The following is an 18287-nucleotide window of genomic DNA, read 5'->3' as shown; positions in this document are numbered from 1 at the left end:
ATTAGCAACAACATTTCAAATAGGGATGTCATCATCCCTTATGTCAGGTCTTTGCAGCACTCAGCTGTGCCTCTCTGAGTGTCCACGTTTTGCCCCAAAGTGTGGTGAATTGTGTAGAGCAGCAGGAGGAGCCATAGAACAGGAGTGTATGTAACAATGTGGACTCTGCTGGACAAAAACTTCTGCTCATTTCTGATGTATTCCTGTGGGCTGTCATATCTTTTCAACACATCCTTTTCCACTCTTTTTTGCTGTTTAGTTTGTGGTAGCCATAACTGAGCTGATGCAACATTTAATTTGCTTTGTAACACCTGAGGCTTTTATTTTTGTTGTAACAAACTTTTTGGATTCAGTGTTTTACCACCTGCCTCTCAAAGACTCTCATGTTCCTTTTTTGTGCCAGCTATATCAACACAAGCATCTATCTATCTATCTATCTATCTATCTATCTATCTATCTATCTATCTATCTATCTATCTATCTATCTATCTATCTATCTATCTATCTATCTATCTATCTATCTATCTATCTATCTATCTATCTATCTATCTATCTATCTATCTATCTATCTATCTATCCTTTCCACTCTCCCCTAAATTTGAATCTTGCAAGAAGGAGGGGAGAACAGAGGAAGAGGAGGAGGAGTAGAGGGAGAGTTTGGCTCAACTTATGTGAAACTTTTCACTGTCACTCACAAAGGCGCGCGAGGGGACGGAGCGGACTCCACGGCGCGCGCAGCTGGGTATCAGATCAAATAGAACGAAATGAAGCGACTCCTGTCCGTGCTTATCGCCGCGTTGCTATGGCAATGCTGCCATGCCCAGCAGAGGGGTAAGTCATCACAGACTGATAGATAATCGATACACCAGCACACGACGGTGTCAAGAGTCAGGTATACGCAGAATGGAAAGCAAAGCTCGGCGTCACTCAGACAAAGTTCGTGTTCGCTATCCTTAATGAGCTAATTAGTGAACAGCTTGCTTTGATCGGTGACCAGTTTTAACGTTAGAATGACTTCCAACAACTTCATGTGCAGTGTTTACGAAACAGTACGAAGTTGTTGAGACAAATGTTGTTGCTCTGGGTGTCTTTCATTTCATATTACTTGCGTGCTCTCAACTAAAAACAAGAAAATTCCTCCGGGCCCTAAACGCACTGAATGGGCAAAACCCCGTTTGCAGGAGTCGTGGATAAATTGGAGCACCCTTTTGGCCTACTTGTTTGCGTTGTATTGGAAGAGCGTTGAGAAACACCTGGGGCGTCAATGCATGTGAATTCGTTGTTATTTTTAGACTCATAAATCAAGTTAAGTGCTTGAACTTTAAGATGTCGCACCCTTTCATTGCAGCATGCTTCTACTGATGGAACACAGACAGATGTCGCGTGAAGGGTTTTGTTTGCTATTGCAATTCTCACAGATTGTGTTAATCTTTTATGTATCTGGGATTAGCTCCGTGTTTTCATTCTGTCATAAGATTAGGCTGAAGTATGCACTATATGGCCACAAACACTGAGTTATTTTTCATTCTTAAAAAGCTACTGGGTGACTGTGATATTTGCTTTGACTGGAAATGGTTACTTGCTAAGACATGTTGGATTTAGAGGTAGAAAGATGTTGATTGTGGGGATGCAATTATCTAATACAGATATCAGAAATTGGTTAGACCAAAAAATATGGTTCAGGTATTGGTGATAATAGGCCAATCTATGGGAACAATCTATTCTAATTAATTATATGACTGATTTAATTAATGTATTAATTGAATGCATCAGTATTGTTCTATACAGAGTTTTTAATTCCTAACCAGTTTGTTGCTGCAAAAGTTTCCATTTAGATGACATATTATTTTAAGTCATTTTGTGTGATTCTTTGAGTTAAAACAGCAATTTTTTGTCACACAAACATTCACATACCAGTGGGACCCTGGTGCAGTTGGGGGCTAAGGATCTCGCTCAAGGACAATTTGACACGTGGACTTGAAGAGCAGGGGGTTGAACTCCTAAACTTTTGATTAGGGGAAAACTAGCTCTACTTCCTGAGCTGCCCAACCTTCTAAGTGCTGTTTGTATTTAGTTGTTGTGTATGTTGTGTATTCTTTTTAAAGTAACAAAGCAAAGGTAAGCCTGATGTCGCCTTTCATTCAAAAGTTTTTGTGTTGGTCAAATAAAAAGTAAGTTTTGGTTCCATTTAGTGCTTTATCACATAAAACCAACGGGCCAAACATATCGATAACATATCAATACATGACAGTGTGGTAGCAATCTGAAAGGTTGGAGGTCTCCCCTGATCTCCCCTTTCTTCACATGTTAAAGTGTCCCAGGGCATGACAAATGAATCCCAACATTGCCCCCAAATTGCTCATAAGTGTGTAACTTTAAGGACAAAAAGCACTGTTTTGAGTATATGGAATGCAAATGCATGATAGGTGACACTATGAGTGTGTGAACAAGTGAATGAGAGACTGATTGCTCAGCCTGAAGAAGGTTGAACTTTACAATTTTGAAACATTTAAATCTGAAAGAATCCACAGACCTCAAGGTGAACAGTCTGCAGTCGCCTGTGGAGTATGCAGACCAGCAGGATGCTGACCCTGCACAGCAAAACAAACAGATTTTCATTAATCTCAAATGTGTAGAATTTAAGATGAAGTTTGTGTAGAAAAATTGCAAAAAATGAAGCAGAAATCAATGTGCATGGATCCAGTATTTGAATGTAAGAAGTATATTATTTGGATTTCAGATGACTCTATCCTTGGAACAAATCATTGTATGAAATACGCTGGAGAAAGATTTTCTGCTCTTTTACTTTGTGTATCCGCAAGATGTGAAAGGGAGATTTATGTGCTGTTTGTCTGGTACTGCTGTGACAGTCAGCAATAATAAATGAGCAACAAGGCCTTGGACAGCAATGGGGATTGACAGGTGAGACAAAATCAATATGACATGGTACAACATAAGAATGAAAATGATGATTTTTAGAGTTATTCGGCACATTGTCTAACTTAGCAATAACATGTAAAGAAGCTGGGCTCTTTTGGAACATGAAAACAAATGCTTCCAGTTTATAAAGATGAGTTTGAGTTGAGTTTGTTTCCATGCCCAGTGAGTATTTGGTGTTGGTGAGTGTGGCTTGAAAGATGAGAACAATCTATTGCTTGTCATGCTTTTTTTTCAGTTTTATCCTCTTCAAAACATCTCCAGCTAGTGTTTAACCCAGGAGTGCTCTGGACCTCCTGCAGAGGGGAGGATGGGGGGCTGTTGTTAGGATGGGAGTGTTTCTGCATACTGTGTGTGTGTTTGTGTTAAAGAAGTGAGTGAGTGGAATAGGGCGGGAGAGGCCATCTGTGTTAGGAGCCTCATTACCAAGCGTGTCAACCAGGCATGCTCTCTATCAGCGACAGAGCTCAGACAGACACCAGGAGATAATCAGAAGAGAGGAGGAGGAGGCAGGGGGCTGAAAGAGAGAGGAAGAGGGGCACGCATTCAAGATTGTTAGGCGTTGGAGGAGATATTAATATTATAGAGAAATTGGATCAAACCGGTAGATGCAAAGTTCAGAGGACTTGGGAGAGAGAATGAGGTTGAAGTTAGAGAACAAGTAATCAGAAAGGAATTGAAGTATACACAAGCAATGGAAGCCTTTACAACATTTTTAACTGTTATGAGATTATTAGAATGTTTTTGTGATAGTCTGACAACAGGAATGCCAACAACTTGATAAATAAATTGTAGTTTTCTTATTTGGTGACTAAAACTCCTAATTCCATAGACTCTGCAAGTGATTATCTGCCGTCTGTGTATAACAGTGAAGTGACTGTATTAGTATTTTATTCATCTAGCTGATTCATCCATCAGTTGATCTAAAGAAAAAAAAGCAACATTATGTGAATAATCTCTAAAAGATGCATTGGGTGGAAGGTATTTTTCTCACTGTTGTTTCAGCATCTGGAGGTGAAGTAGTGGCATTTTGTTTTTTTAGGGCTTTTATACACCAAACTGATTTGACAGAGCCAGTAATAACAGCAGGACCTTTCGCTGTGTCTCCTATAATCGCCAAAGTACGTAAAGTTGAATGCCGACTACGGCTTACAATCTATGCCTGCACAACAAGGCGAGGCAGAATGGAGCAGGAGTCTATTTATTGCTCAGTGGGTTGAAAATGAAAACAAAGCAGTTTTTGTGTAACGTCAGGTCATTATTAGGTATGTTTTCTATGATACAACATAATTCCAGCTCAGTTAGGCGTGTTATAATGCGATTAGACTCAAAAACCTGTTTTAATTAATGCTAACACATCAAAAGGATTGTTTTGTACATGTATGCTTCTATTAAGAATTTAAGCTTCATGCGTTAAAAAATAACCCTGTTAATCTTGTATTAGCATACGACACAGCTAATTACTATGAAAAACAATCAGTGTGACATCTCTTTCTGAATGACTGACATTAAATCAACAAGTTGAATTGGCTGAAAAAGCTTAGGCGGGGTCTGACAGAGCTGAGGGTGTGTTTCACACCAAAAAGATAAGAGAGATGCTTCTGATGGCTGATTGTTATTTGCATGTTGATCTACTGGAGAAACTTTGGAATCTCAGCTTGGTGCATGTGTGATGAACCACACTTAAGATGTCTGTGGCATGGAGCATTGTAAATGGTGTGCAAAGAAGTGGAGGCACTGCAAGAAATGCCACAGTAAAATCCAAACTAATTTAGTTTTCTTATTATTCCTTTACCTTGCTGGCTGATTCTGTTTTCAGTAAATTTATTTATGTTAATCTTTTTTGTCTTATTTAATTTGGTAAATAAGAGGCAGTTGAGTCCACTTCCTTTACCAGAAGCAACACGGTTGTCCTGCTAATACCATACATTTCAGTTGTTGCTCTCAGGTACAACCCTGCAGATTGGAAATGACGTATGCACAAAAAATATCCCAACAGGCTGTGGTAAAATACAGTGATGTTATTTATCCATTTAATAATAATTTAATAATAATTTGTTTATTACTGTATTTTTTTTATTTTTTTTTTATTAAGCATGCCTTTTTACTTTCCTCATTTTTTATTGGACATGAGAGGCAGCTCCATGCATTGTATATGTTTTTGTCCGCAGATTGCCACCGTCAGTTTCAGATTTTGAGATGCTTCAGTTTGTGCATTTGTATTCTTAAAACATATTTCGAGTCTATGCCCCCATCCCCCCATCCTGCAGCTTGATGCGCGAGCACAAAGTGAAATTTGATGTGTTTATAGAGGTCTCGTGATTCCATCAATGCAGCTGGAAATGGCTAAAACTTATGACTACTGCCCCTTTCCACTTTGGGGATAAAAGCAGAAGTACAGTAGATGTTGGTGGGTTTTATGCCCAAAGGAAAGAAGCAATAGTGATCATTAAAAAGTAAGTGATCTCTTGGTAGAGCTGCTATTTCCTCCTTTCATGTCTCACTGTACCATCCTGTGGTACAAAGGTCTTGTTGGTCTGTGATACAAACAGCTGGTTAGCACGCTAATTTTAGTAGATACCTCTGCCACACTTCTAGTTTGAATTATCTTTATTGGCCTAAATTTCACAGGGGTCAGTTGGGAAGAAGTGATGCACAGATTGTCTGTGCACCACATTTATATCATCCTTTGGATTAATCAAATGTGCTGAATGATCCTGAAAAATGTTCTTCTGTCAGAGGATCTGAAAACAGTTAAGATTTAGATAAAATGCCTCCTCAGAGCACCTACAGATGTCTTTATGAGGTTATGGAAATGTGGATTGAATCAAGTCGGGCTGAATGTGATGTGATGTGAGCTCACCAGAGGTCTCACTGTGAATGTGATGCAAAGCCAGAATGGGTTTTTCTGGCCATCAGAGAAATCAACAGTTTTATAAGGTGAATTCATTCTAGCGTCATAATATTTCTGAATTATGTTGATCTCACTCTGCTATGTTAATATGAGAGCAGCCAAGCTTAGCTGAATGGATTTTATGTTATGCACCAGAGACTGAGTTCACTGAATTTTTCTCATCATGGTACCCACATTCACTGAATATAATCAATGTGTCCTAGAAAGTAGGAGAAGAAGGATGGGATAACAGGGGAAACAGAAAGAAATCAAGAAAGTATGAAACACTGGTTTAGTATAAGTGGGCTGATGTGAGGCAAGGAAGCACCGTATGTATTTTGATTTCAGATATAGAAAAGCTGCCGTTGACTGTATTTGACATTATGCACTCACTACCCACCTCTATATTATCCCTCATAAAACACTGAGATGTTGTAGAGCTGTTATGTCCAGCTCCATAGACTCATAAAATAAACAGTCTTTAGGAGAGAAAGGACACTCTCCTTCAGTCCTAAGGTGTTACGCATCGAGACACAACAAAAAAAATCATCATGTCCTTATTAGGTCTTTAAAATTAATTAAATGCAGCCTCAGATGAAGAACAACACATGGCATATTAACATATCGCACCATGTCAGTATTTATTTGAATGTCCACCCTTACTGCTTCAAGCAGGCGTAGGTTTGCAAAGTTGTATCCGAAAAAAAACAGTGGACTTCAGGAACAATGTCCCTCAGACTGACCAAAGTGGAGATGTTTGGTCTTAATACACAGGCACCATGTTTGGAGAAAACCAAACTGCCGAAACCAACTGTCAAGCATGGTGGTGGAGGGCTTATGATTTTTATTCTATAGTCAGATGTGAGGTTATCTGTCTGACAGCTAAAGCTTGACAGAAAATGGGTCATGGAATAGGACAGTGACCCCAAGCACTGCATCAAATCTACCACAGAATGGCTGAAAAAGAAAATAATTAAGGTGTTTCAGTTGACTTGTCAAAGTTCCCATCCCAAGCTGATTGAAATGCAGTCCAATAGTTGGAATCATAAGAGAGTGAGAGAGTAAATTAATGACAGCAATCTTCAGTGAACTGAAGCAACATTGTAAAAAAGAGTGGGATAGAATTATTTCACAACAATGTGAGAGACTGACAACATCAGGCAAAAATCACTTCAAGTTATTGCTTCTAAAGATGGCTGGAGACTGAAGACTAGATACATTTTTATTATGTTCTGATTGTGATTTAATACGTTTTTTTCCCTCTCTTTTTCACATGACTGTAACTCAGCTTGCAGCTATCATTCATATGCCTCAGTTTGTGTAGAAAACTGAAAATTACTTAAACAATGTTTAATTCCCAGTGATTTACAATAGAGAAAAGAAACAATAATATTTGACAAGCTGGGAATAACTTTGTTATAACTTTGTTGTTGTCTATCAACTAATCCATCAACTAATTGCTTCAGTACTGCTTCAAAGTGATTTGGAGCTCAGGTGCTAGAACAGTTGTCTAATAATTGAAGAGCAACCAGTTCAGTTCCCAGTCTGTCATCCACATGTAAAAATATCCATAAGGGAGGCGTTGAACTCTAAAGTGCTCGCAGTATTTGTTTGCTTGAGCTTGAAAGCCGATTCAATGTGACTGTGTTGAAGCTTATAAGGACAAACAGATTGAGCTCTGTGTCTAAATCTTTTAAAACTTACATGTGTGTAATTGTCCGGTTTTCCTCTTCTTCAACTTTGACTTTGTCAATGACAGGATGGGTAGAGCAAATAAAACTCAGGTGCAGCTTCGATTTACTGCCATGAAACACTTTAAGATTATGAAAGTTTACATTCAGTGTTAATCTTTATTGGCCACTCCCAGAAGTAAGAAAAAGTCAGGATTCTCAGCCATAATATATCTCGATTTGTGACACTGTCTTTGGCTTCAAGGCAGCTAAGACTTAATCAATGACATTGTGCCAAAGACGTAGATCATATGGCAGTTAACAGGTGTTTATGTGTACTTCAGGGGGATCTTCTATGTGCTAAAATTAGCCAGGTGCTAAGTTGGACTGCTGCATCACTCTTGTCAACAAGAATGGCAGGTAGAAAGAAGAGGTAGAATTTCACTGCACAGAGACATTGCTTCAATAATACACTTAATAAATTTTACTGATCAATTAACTTTACATATAAATGTCATAAATGGGAGAAAACTAGATAACAGCAATTATTGATGTGATCACCTGTAAAAAAAGAAATATCCTTCTTTTAGGTACATATTTAGTATTTTATTGTTGGTCAGGATGTAGATTTAAAATTAAGTTATTCCTGCTTAAATCAAGAAATCACACAAAGTATAAAGACATCTAGTATTTTAACAGTTCCTTAATTTTGAGATGTAGATATTTAGAACTGTGAAGAGAAACGTCAGTTCTCAGAAAGTCTGGCAGTTCCTTTGCTCTGTATGAGGTTTTACATTGATTCGTTAGCTTCATTTCGCAAAACAAAGGAAAGAGTGTTGTTCATCCAAGTGCAAATCGAAGTGAAGCCTTGAGAATTCCTCAAAACTGCTGATGACGGAAATGGGTGAAAGAAGTAATCAAATTTCTATCAGTTTTGGAAGAATGGGAAACAAGCATGTCAGAAAGTTGGAGAAGCAGTTTCTTTGTTTGTATATCAATGTAATGGACAATAGTTAATGTGAGAATAATTGAGCTCTTTAGAGGTAATTAAATAGAACTCATTGTAGAAACAAAGTGTAAACATGTCATACATAAACAGTCCAATATTTCACAGGGCTTTGTTTGCGCTAATACATGTGTGATATGACTGTCCAACTACGTATTTAGTTCAGTGTGTTTAGCATATTTTATATTTCTAATATTTGACTCATGCTCTCTCCACTGAAGCAGTCTCCTTTCCACAAAGCAACACCTTCTCTTCGACAAAATTCACATCTGTGCATGTGTGCGTGCGCTTCTATATGTGAGTGTGTCCTTGCTGTTTTGTTGTCAGAACAGCATTGATAATGCTGAGAAGAAAATCAATAGTTAATTCTACCAGAGACACAATAGCTGCTCTGCCCAGCTCCATTCCAGGGTGGGCTGAGACAGAGAACGAAACGGGGCATGAGTTGATGAATTGGTAAGTGTGTGTGCATGCGGGTTCATATAGGGTGTGCATTCGTGTTTTCAACAGATACAGCACGCAGACTATTTGCGGGGCTTTTAATTTAAACTGTTTGGATATGTAGGAACAAAGTTTTGAGGTTTAGGTGTAACTTCTAGCTTGGACGTGTTAGCAGCATGGGATACATAAGATAATGGCAATTAAAATCAGTAGTCTATAGTGATTTATGAAAGCATCAGTGTTCAAGACTGAGTGGCTTCAAGATGAAAATCGATATTTTTTTTCAAGTCATCTTACCTACACCCCCACCCCAATTACTCACATTCACTCTGAAACATCAGTCTAGTGGAGTTTGAGAGTTTCAATTCTCTGAGCTTTTTAGATTTTCTGACACAGGCACAGCTGCTATTTTGTTAAATTTCTCTCCAATAGCATCCTTGATACTAGCACACTAATCTGCTGTTTTGAAATGTTCCACCAGACAAAAAAACAGCATTTAGCTAATGACAACTTTGTTGAGGCTGTTTGTAGAGGTTAAACAGTTCTGGTTTTCTTAAAATCTTATCAAGTGAGACTGATATGTTTTTTAAATATTCATATGTCTACAATGGGTAGAAGGCTATTGGCTTTAGGATTTGACGCTGTGAACTTTCGGCTAAAACACTGCATGCTGGACCTACAGATGGCTGCTGACCCTTACACACAGAAACACACGTCTGCAGCTGCAAAGACTTTAGGATTACCCCTGTTTCTTCATCTTTCTATGTTATTCTCTCATCTGTTCCTTGCTCTCTGATCTTTTGGGGTGCTTATATTTTCCCAAGGAGCTTCCTGTGGTAACACATGGTGTCAATAATCAACCCTCCACTCACGCACCCACAGACACACACACACAAGCACACGCTCCCCTCCTCCGCGACTCATAATCCTTCGTCCCCTCTTTCCTGCCTCAGTCTTTCCTGTCCCTCTCTGCTCCTCGTTCCCTTCTGTCTTTTCATTCCTTGGCCTGATTCCCCTTCTTCATCTCCTCATTTACTCATTGTTTTCCTCCACTCAAAAGGCATCTTTCCTAAGTGTTAGATATACAATCAGCAAACAAAAATTATTTAGCTGTCCAATGCACATAATCTGGATCTAAACATTTCCTTTAATGGTAGATTGGTAATTTTCTGAAAGCATTTTGCACTTTCATGTTCTTGCCCCTCTCCAGTGTGCCTCTTTGTGTACCCCCTGCCTCCTTGCCGTTGTCTCCCTTTCATCCTGTGTAGGAGTACTGCTGACAACCTCTGCGGCCATAGCTGAGCGCAGTGTCTGGCATGAGTTTGTTTCCCTAGCTACTTCTTCACCGTTGGTTCTTGGAGGTCTTGTTTTGTTCCAACTCAAATCACTTCAGTTTAAACTTCTGTTTATCCACAGCGAACACAATGAGGGCAAGCCGTCTTTTACGGGAGAAATCTGTCTGCCACAGGCAGTTCAAAGACAGCCATAAAACACCCCCAGCTTTATTTCGGATTGTTTAGTTTGATGAATTTGGTTTGTCTGAACTTTTTTTTCTTTTTTTGTAAACTTTGAGAACTGATTTTGGTGCAGGTTTTTCCTCTTAAGGTCTTTTTAAGTGATTTATTTTTCTGGGTGATGTAGCTAAAGCATTGGGATGTACCCAAATGGTTTCTTTTGATCAAATAATGATATTTAAGTATATCAGTAATATACTTTTAGAATAAATCATTCCCAGTCTAAATGTGTACCCCAGAGTGGACATTTTGTTTGTACTTGAGTCAGATTCAACACAAAACTCAAATTTGCCTTTAACTTGATAAAATCAAAACCGACATGCCAATCTTTTTGCCACAGTGACAGTTGACACTGATTTCTTGTGACAAAGGTGGAATACATTTTTTGCAAAATCCAGTCATTTTTCTGTAAAACAGCTCATGTGAAGTGTGTTCTTATGGGTCATTTTCTGTGCCTACTTGCTTATATTGAAAACTATAGAAATAAATAAAATAAATAGCAATTGTCTTCCAACTTCAGTAATGTAGAGGTATTGCTGGATTAGATGTTGTTTTGTTACACAAGTCTTAAAATAAAGACTTTAGCATAGAAAGCCTCATCTTCAGAAATAAAAATATTTTTGTTAACGCACATCACTATTATATGTTGTCAGGGCCTCTCCCCACACTAATGCCCAGGTGCTGTAAACCAACAAAAGTGAAAGTTACAAAATGAAAGATTATTACAGACATCATCTTGTAAAACCAGTGTGATTTGGTATGACTATCATCCACATCTGTGCATCATATACACAATCTGTCACGTTTTGATTATGTTTTGTCTTGTTTTCAGGGTTCTTGGTTTATTTCTGTCATGTTTTTTCCCCGTCACGTTAAGTTTCACTCAAGTTAAGTCACCTGTTTCTGTTCCACAGCTGCACCTCTTCACTAATCACCTCCCCACAGTATTTAGTTTCCAGGTTTCCCTCACTCATTGCAGATTCCTCATCTTTCCCCTCATGATCAAGTCACGTTTTTCTCAGGTCTTGTCTGGTCAGGTTTTTGTCTCGTCTTATTTAATCATAGTTCCATAGTCTTGTTTTTTCATAGTTCTGTTTTTTCATAGTCTTGTTTATTCATAGTTTTGTCTTGTTTTGTCTTGCTTTGTTTTTCATAGTTAAGATTTTTGATATCTGGTTCAGCTGCGTCCTCTGTTCTTGCCTTGCCTTTTTGTCAATAAATCTTACTTTGCTTTGAGTTCCGCATTTGGGTCCTCCCTTTGCACAACAAACTTGACACATTCAATGTAAACAAGATTCTGTATAGACTGTTCAGGAAAACTAGCAATCTTAAATTAACACGTCTTTATTAACACATCAATAAAGATAGTAATGATTAGGAAGAAGTTGTATTTGGAAAATCAGAATGAAATTCACAGTGGACTAAATTGTCTGAATTTACTGAAGATAAATGCAAAGATCTATAAATTTTTAATTTGGCGCATTGATGCATTCTCTCGGTGATGACAGACTTATTTTGTAATATGTGTGGCTATTAAACTAAGATTTCTAGATTGATATGTTGTTTAATTGGTTTCAAACGTAGTTGAACACTTTTTTGATTTTTTTTGTTCAAAGACAATAATTTAGTTTAATCTCTATTCAGTTAAAGATACTGCTGGCACATCACTCTGATTATTTATTCCATACAATAAGTCAGCATTTTTTTTGCCTAAAGTCTTCTAGGTATATATGTTAGTTGCATATGAATGTGTCATCTACACGATTATAGGATATTTTGTAGGTTTGCATAATCTGAGGCAGTTGTAGACTTTAAACAAAAGTGGGCCCAGGATGCAGCCTTGTGGACCTCCTCCTCCTCCATTTTGTTTGCACTGATGTGTATGTTTGAAATTATGCAAGCTGGTTCCTGTTTTGAGGCACTTTCAAGACAAGTTTAGTTATTGAAAACTGTATGGAATTTTCCTGCCTGTCTGAGATGAATCATTTGCCCGTCAATCATTTTAGCTCAAAGGCATCAGTCACTTTTGAGAATAAACAGAACTGCCAGCTGCTACTCGTTCTGCAGTCCATTCCTCTTAAAACACATGGCTTACAGATGTTTGTATGTCTTATATCCTTTGGCTCTGTTGTGGCTTCATAACATAAAAAAAAACAACTTTTTGATAAGTTGTTTTTGAAAGAACTTCACAAAATTGGCTACCATGTAGAGTAGTTTGTAGAACTGCTGTCTTGTTTCCATGAATGTAGTAAAAAAAACGTGGGCCAATCTGATAAAATTGAAATTTACCGTAGTCTTTTTCAAGATACAAGTCCATAAGCCATTACAAATTTAAAAGTCTCAATCAACCACATCCCCACTGACATCACAGAAAATTATCATCTTTTAAAAGCTGCTTGTTATGCTTTTGTAGACATGTCTACTCCAGGCCACTGGGAAGTAAGAATGTCTGAGCTGCGGCTTTTTGTCAGACTGGGGTTCCTCTGAAGTCTCTGAAGTTGTGTATAGCTTGATACCAGCTGGTATGAGTGGCTGTTAGAAATTACCAATTACCTCACCCACAACGCCTTTCTTCAGCAAATGGTCACAATATGCTTTGCAGAATGTCTTTTGTGTGTGTGTCTTTGTAAAAAAAACCCCACATTTTTGAGGATGCTTTAGAATGTTTGTTGATGCATCTGTAGTTTTTTTTGTATGTCCTGCTGTAATTATTTTACATCCGCCTGACCTTTAAAATTAAGTAACCTCTAACATTCATGAACTTTGACCTTCAAGGGTTAATATACTCTGCCTTGTATTGTCGTGAGCCAGCTGTCTGGTCCAAATCATTTTCAGTTGTGCTTGAGTCTGAGGTCTGAGGATATTAGATTTATTTTTTGGTGAATATTAATGTTTTCAAATATACAGGTTGCTCTATCCCAGAAGTAAATCTGACAAAAACAGGGGAATACCTTAAACTAAAATGCTGGAATTCCTCAAAGGCTTGGGTTGACTTATTATTTATTGTTATATACAGTATCTCCTATATCTCTTAATGGGAAGTTATATTCCCCAGTGTCTGTCTTTAAGGTACCTACTGCTTTTAAGGCAGCTAACAGTGGATGAATACTTTGAACAAAGTCACCTCAAACTGCTTGCACCCCTTACCTTTTGATTAGCAGAAACCTGCAAATTATTCCGTTAACAAAGAGCCTTCTTGAACCCCAAAAAGTTTGCAGCTTTTCCTTATTTGAATTAAAATCGAATTCATACAGTCAGCTTGACTAACGGGTGGACTAATGAAGGAACGAAAACCTTGGACTTCCAAACCCAACATTTGCCATTTCTGGTCTAACTGGCAGATCTGTATGCGGTGCACACCGTCTTTGCAGCACAACTCCTTGATAGAGGCACACACGCATGCACACACAGAAAGAGGCAGCAAACAGAAAGGCTATTATTTTGGGGCTGAATGTTTGTGTGATTGAGCTGATAAAACGTCAGAGGAATAAGAGTCTATTAGACTGGCCTGGTTAGCTATGGATTTAACATTTATACAGACCTCTGTCTGATTGTGTGTGTGTGAGACAAAGAGGCAGAGGCAGAGTGAAGGAGGGCAAAATAGCTATGTGTTCAGTGTACATTTTTTGCTTTTCCATTATTCCAGTTGCTTTTCTCATCAATATCTGCGTGTGTGTGTCTAGATGTGTGTTTGTGTGTAGAGTGACATATTCTCTATGTAATTTCAAATTTTCATTATATTTTTGTATTTCCATTTTTCTGGTCCAAGGCAAACCCACAGAGAGCCTAATGCTTAGAAAATGTTCACATCTGACATTAGATGAAATATGTGAAAAATGGTGTGTTTGCTTGTGTGTGTGTGTGGATGGGGGCCACAGAACCTTTGCAATGCTGCAATGATAGACTGGTGACACCTGGGAATTGGGTGTTCTGGTCTGTGATTGGGCAAGGCCAGTAGTGTTGAGTAAATTATTCCACAGTATAATCTCCTGTTGAACTTGATAGAGATGTGTCTGCGTAATTTTCTTATAAATAACATCATAATGGTTGGGTTTATTGAGGATAAGTATTGAGGCCAAAAATAAATACCGAAAGTGCAGAAACTGACTGAGCTAAAAGGAACGATGAAGCTTGTTGTTCAGTGTGTTACTGGCAGCCAGCATCATTTAAAGGGCGTGATATTTAATTTTTCTTTGTATCATCATGTAGGAACAGTATTATTTCTCATGGATATATGCTATATTTTTGCAATTTTTGATTGACAATGTAGATTGTACAAGCATTCACTGACTTTTTCAAGCCAAAACACCAATCTTTATATCTCGAAAAATGTAGTTATAGTTGTTGAGGAAAACTATTATATAAAACTATTAAATATAGATATTACAAAAACTTGTTGGCTGTTGTGTGCTTTTTAGTACACAGCATTTGGTTTCCATTATTTCAAAATGGGTAGCATCCTTGGAATGTACCATAGACAACTTTTTAAAAGAATAGTTTTTCACTTGAAAGCTTACCAAGGTCATAGATACAAACTCTCCTGGCATCTGAGTAAGAAAATATCATAACAGATATAATAATCAAGTGAAAAGATTGGTGTACAGAAGCATCTGTACAGAGTATGGATTGAACCTCCAAAAGTCACAATGGCAGGTACCGCCAAAGGTGGTGGAAAATGGATGAGACAAGATCGCTTTCAGATTTCCAGATCCGGACTGATAAATTGGTGATTTATAACCAACTGGATATTGTGGTGGTCAACAAACTGCACAGGAAGGCAGTCATAAAAGATTTTGCAATACCAGGTGAGAGCAACAGCAAAAAGAAGGGAAAACAAGCAGAGGAGGTAGAGGAGATGTGGAAAGGGAACAAGTAGTGCAACTGGACAGCACTCGTGGGCCGTATGACCCAAAAACAGGAAGTTTTGCTCTGACATATTTTAGGAACATTATCAGCATGTCTGTCCAGAGGAATCGTAGGAACAGCTAAGATACTGCTTAGAACCCTGTTACTGACCTTTGCATAGAGGGTTGGCGTTGTAAATCCCAGTCAAGGCAAGCCTCCAGCTACCTCCGAATCTACATGGGTGAGAGATGGAATTGATCTGAAGCCATGCAAGGAGGTCAGCATCAGAAAATGAAGGACCAGGATAGACTAGATTTATCTGGAAAGAATTAATCACTTTTCTGTCTAGCTAATACAAATGATTTTAAAAAAGCTGAAAAACCAAGACCTGGTGAGAGCAAATTATCCTTTTACAATCTCTAATACTAAACAGTAGGTTAAACAATTCACCAAACACAGAAACATGTAAATGTCTATGATGAAAAGATCATTATAGTTTTTGCTTTGAATGTTTCTAGGATCTTGCTATACTTGTTTTTAGTTTTTAGTATTCTTTTTCTGTTTTACTTAAATCTTTTATGTTCTTTGCTTATTTTGTTGTGTGCATGCAGAACCTGTATGTGAGTCATTTGTATCACTTTGTATTTTACAAAAACAACAAATGAATCAAATAATAAATACTGAAGAATCATTCAGTCATAGTTAACAATGTTCTGACAAACTATTAAAATAACTGGAGAGAAATAAAACCATTTACATTTTCCTTTAGTACAAGCAGTAAAACCATATACCACTGCATAGTTGAGTTTGTTTGGCTTTACTTGTTATTTTACAGCTAGCAGTGTCACCACAGTACAGTTGTCAATGACAAAACTGTAAATATATCAAATATTGTCAGATGTGGTACAAGCGTTTCGTTTTAACTACTGTACACCTTATCCTTGGCCTTCTTTCTTGTTGGAGGGGATTCCCCTGTTTGGATTATAAAAAAGTATCAATTTCATAATATATCCCAAGATGAGGAGTGCACTTCAGATATTGTTATGCAATAGGCAGCCTTTTTTTAAAAAACAAAAAACAAAGTTTCCAGGCCTTGCCCCACAAAGCCTGTAGTATTTAGTTTTTTAATATCTGAGGATTATACTTTGTTTGTTCTGCTGACCCTGTTTGGCCCAACAGAAGAAAGCCGACCTAAGCATTCAGCCGAGTCCAAGGCTTGTTCTGATAGTGGGCGGGAGGTGGGTGGTCTGTCAGCACATTTATTCCTACAGGAGCCTACTGCTATCTTCTTGCAACTCAACCGGCTCATTGTCCTCTGCTTGCGTGGGCCATGCAAACAGAGACTTCTGTTAGTTTGAATTGTTGGGGTCTTCACTCGAAATGTAAAACTGTGATGTAAACTGATAGAACTGCTTTTGAATTAATGTAATGTGTAAAACACAGCAGTGTGTCTGGTATTTGGATATGCACTTGTATTTGTATGCTCAGGTCCAGTCCAAAATTAACTTAATGTCTTTGTGTGATTTGCTGTAGTTGCAGCCACATGTGAGAAGCTTGACTAGCATGTGATAAACGTGTTAAATTAAATGTAAGGAGATGGAAGGTGGGGCATGAAAAGATTTCAAAATGTAATTAAAGTTTAACTGTTGGATTTAAAAAAAATTTTTTTTATAGTTTGATACAGTTTAAGCATATCATCGTATAATCAACATATGATCTATAGATCATGCCCTATTTTAAATTAGCTGAGTGAAATTAAATTTGCCACTATATTGGACTTTTAAAAGTAAGCATGATATTAATGCATTTTACCCAAGCAAGCCAGTCTAATGAGCATATTACATATTGTTTACAATTAAAGCCTAATGAATGTGGTAATTTGTTATGTGACTGTAGAGAGCTGGTTGCTAGGTCCTAGTTAAAGCTCTTACTGTTATTGGCTGTTGAGTGATTTTACACACTCTTAAAAGCACACACACGAGTAACACTTCTTTCTCATAAGCCAGCAATTTTTTTTTTTATATTGAGTGTGTCTAATGCAGAACAATTCCATCTGTTTCACAACAGACATGCTTATTGTGTGTGTCATACTATAAGCAGCTGTTATAAGACTCAAAGCGATAGGGGAACTTTGAAGCTCTCAGTGTTGCTCTATTCTGACATATTTTCTTTTGGTACCCTACGCTTTATTCTAAAGCAGCTGGTACACAGTTGATACAGTTTTTTCATTACAAACAACCTGACTTATGAAGTTTAGCATGATTTAAGACCACAAACCTGTGTCGAGCCTCTTTGATTTACATACTGACTCAGAACAGAGAAGAATCCTTATAGGGATACATATAAATATATTTGTAAAAAAAAAATTACTTTTCCTTCGCTCTTTGCTGATGTGTGTGTTTGTGTGTGTGTATTTGCTGAGACAGCAGAACTGTACACGAGTAGCCACCTCACACTAGTGTACTGCACTGGTGATGCATGGAGAAATCAGAACTCCAATAATGAGCAGAATCAGCCTTTAACATGGTAATGTGTCATTTAGGGCCTATCCATTTAGTTAACGACTTGAAACCTATTAGCGATAATGGTAAATATCAGTTCCCCTTTCAACTCACATGTGATCTATTCTTCCCCTTTTTTTCCCTCATTCTTTTAATTTTTTCTCCTTGTCATCCTTGTCTCTAAAATTTGTCTACACCCTTTTCTCTGTATTTGTGCCCTTTTTCCATCCATACTTGTATCATGTCCCCATCCAGTTTTGGATTCATCTCCTTATCCACATCTTCTTTTTCTTTAAGTTACCTCTCTTTATGTGTTTACAAACTTTGTCCTTTCTTTTTGTCCATACCTTTTCCCTTCATTACTTTCTCTTTCTTTCTCTCCTCTCCTCTTCAACCCTCAGGGGCTCATTCATAACATGTACCCATTACCCAGCAAGCTATTAGGTTTGCTAACAGTGAGATCCATTGGGTGAAAATCAA

At 37.8% G+C, this 18287-nt stretch overlaps 1 protein-coding gene across 1 annotated transcript in view; it reads left to right on the top strand.

Moving 5' to 3' along the window:
* The first annotated feature begins 706 nt into the window (after positions 1 to 706).
* The window catches only part of lama2 (laminin, alpha 2), a 171376-nt gene continuing 153795 nt past the window's right edge, over positions 707 to 18287 (top strand). Inside the window, exon 1 of the mRNA XM_072362587.1 lies at positions 707 to 831. Within this exon, the coding sequence (XP_072218688.1) occupies positions 765 to 831 (67 nt within the window). The 5' untranslated portion in view covers positions 707 to 764. The remainder of the gene's footprint in view (positions 832 to 18287) is intronic.

The sequence above is a fragment of the Leuresthes tenuis genome, unplaced genomic scaffold (genome assembly GCF_036924035.1).
Source record: "Leuresthes tenuis unplaced genomic scaffold, fLeuTen1.0.hap1 SCAF_13, whole genome shotgun sequence".
In the NCBI taxonomy this organism is placed as follows: domain Eukaryota; kingdom Metazoa; phylum Chordata; class Actinopteri; order Atheriniformes; family Atherinopsidae; genus Leuresthes; species Leuresthes tenuis.
Note: the sequence above shows the minus strand (reverse complement) of the source record. Positions and strands in the feature narration are given on the sequence as shown.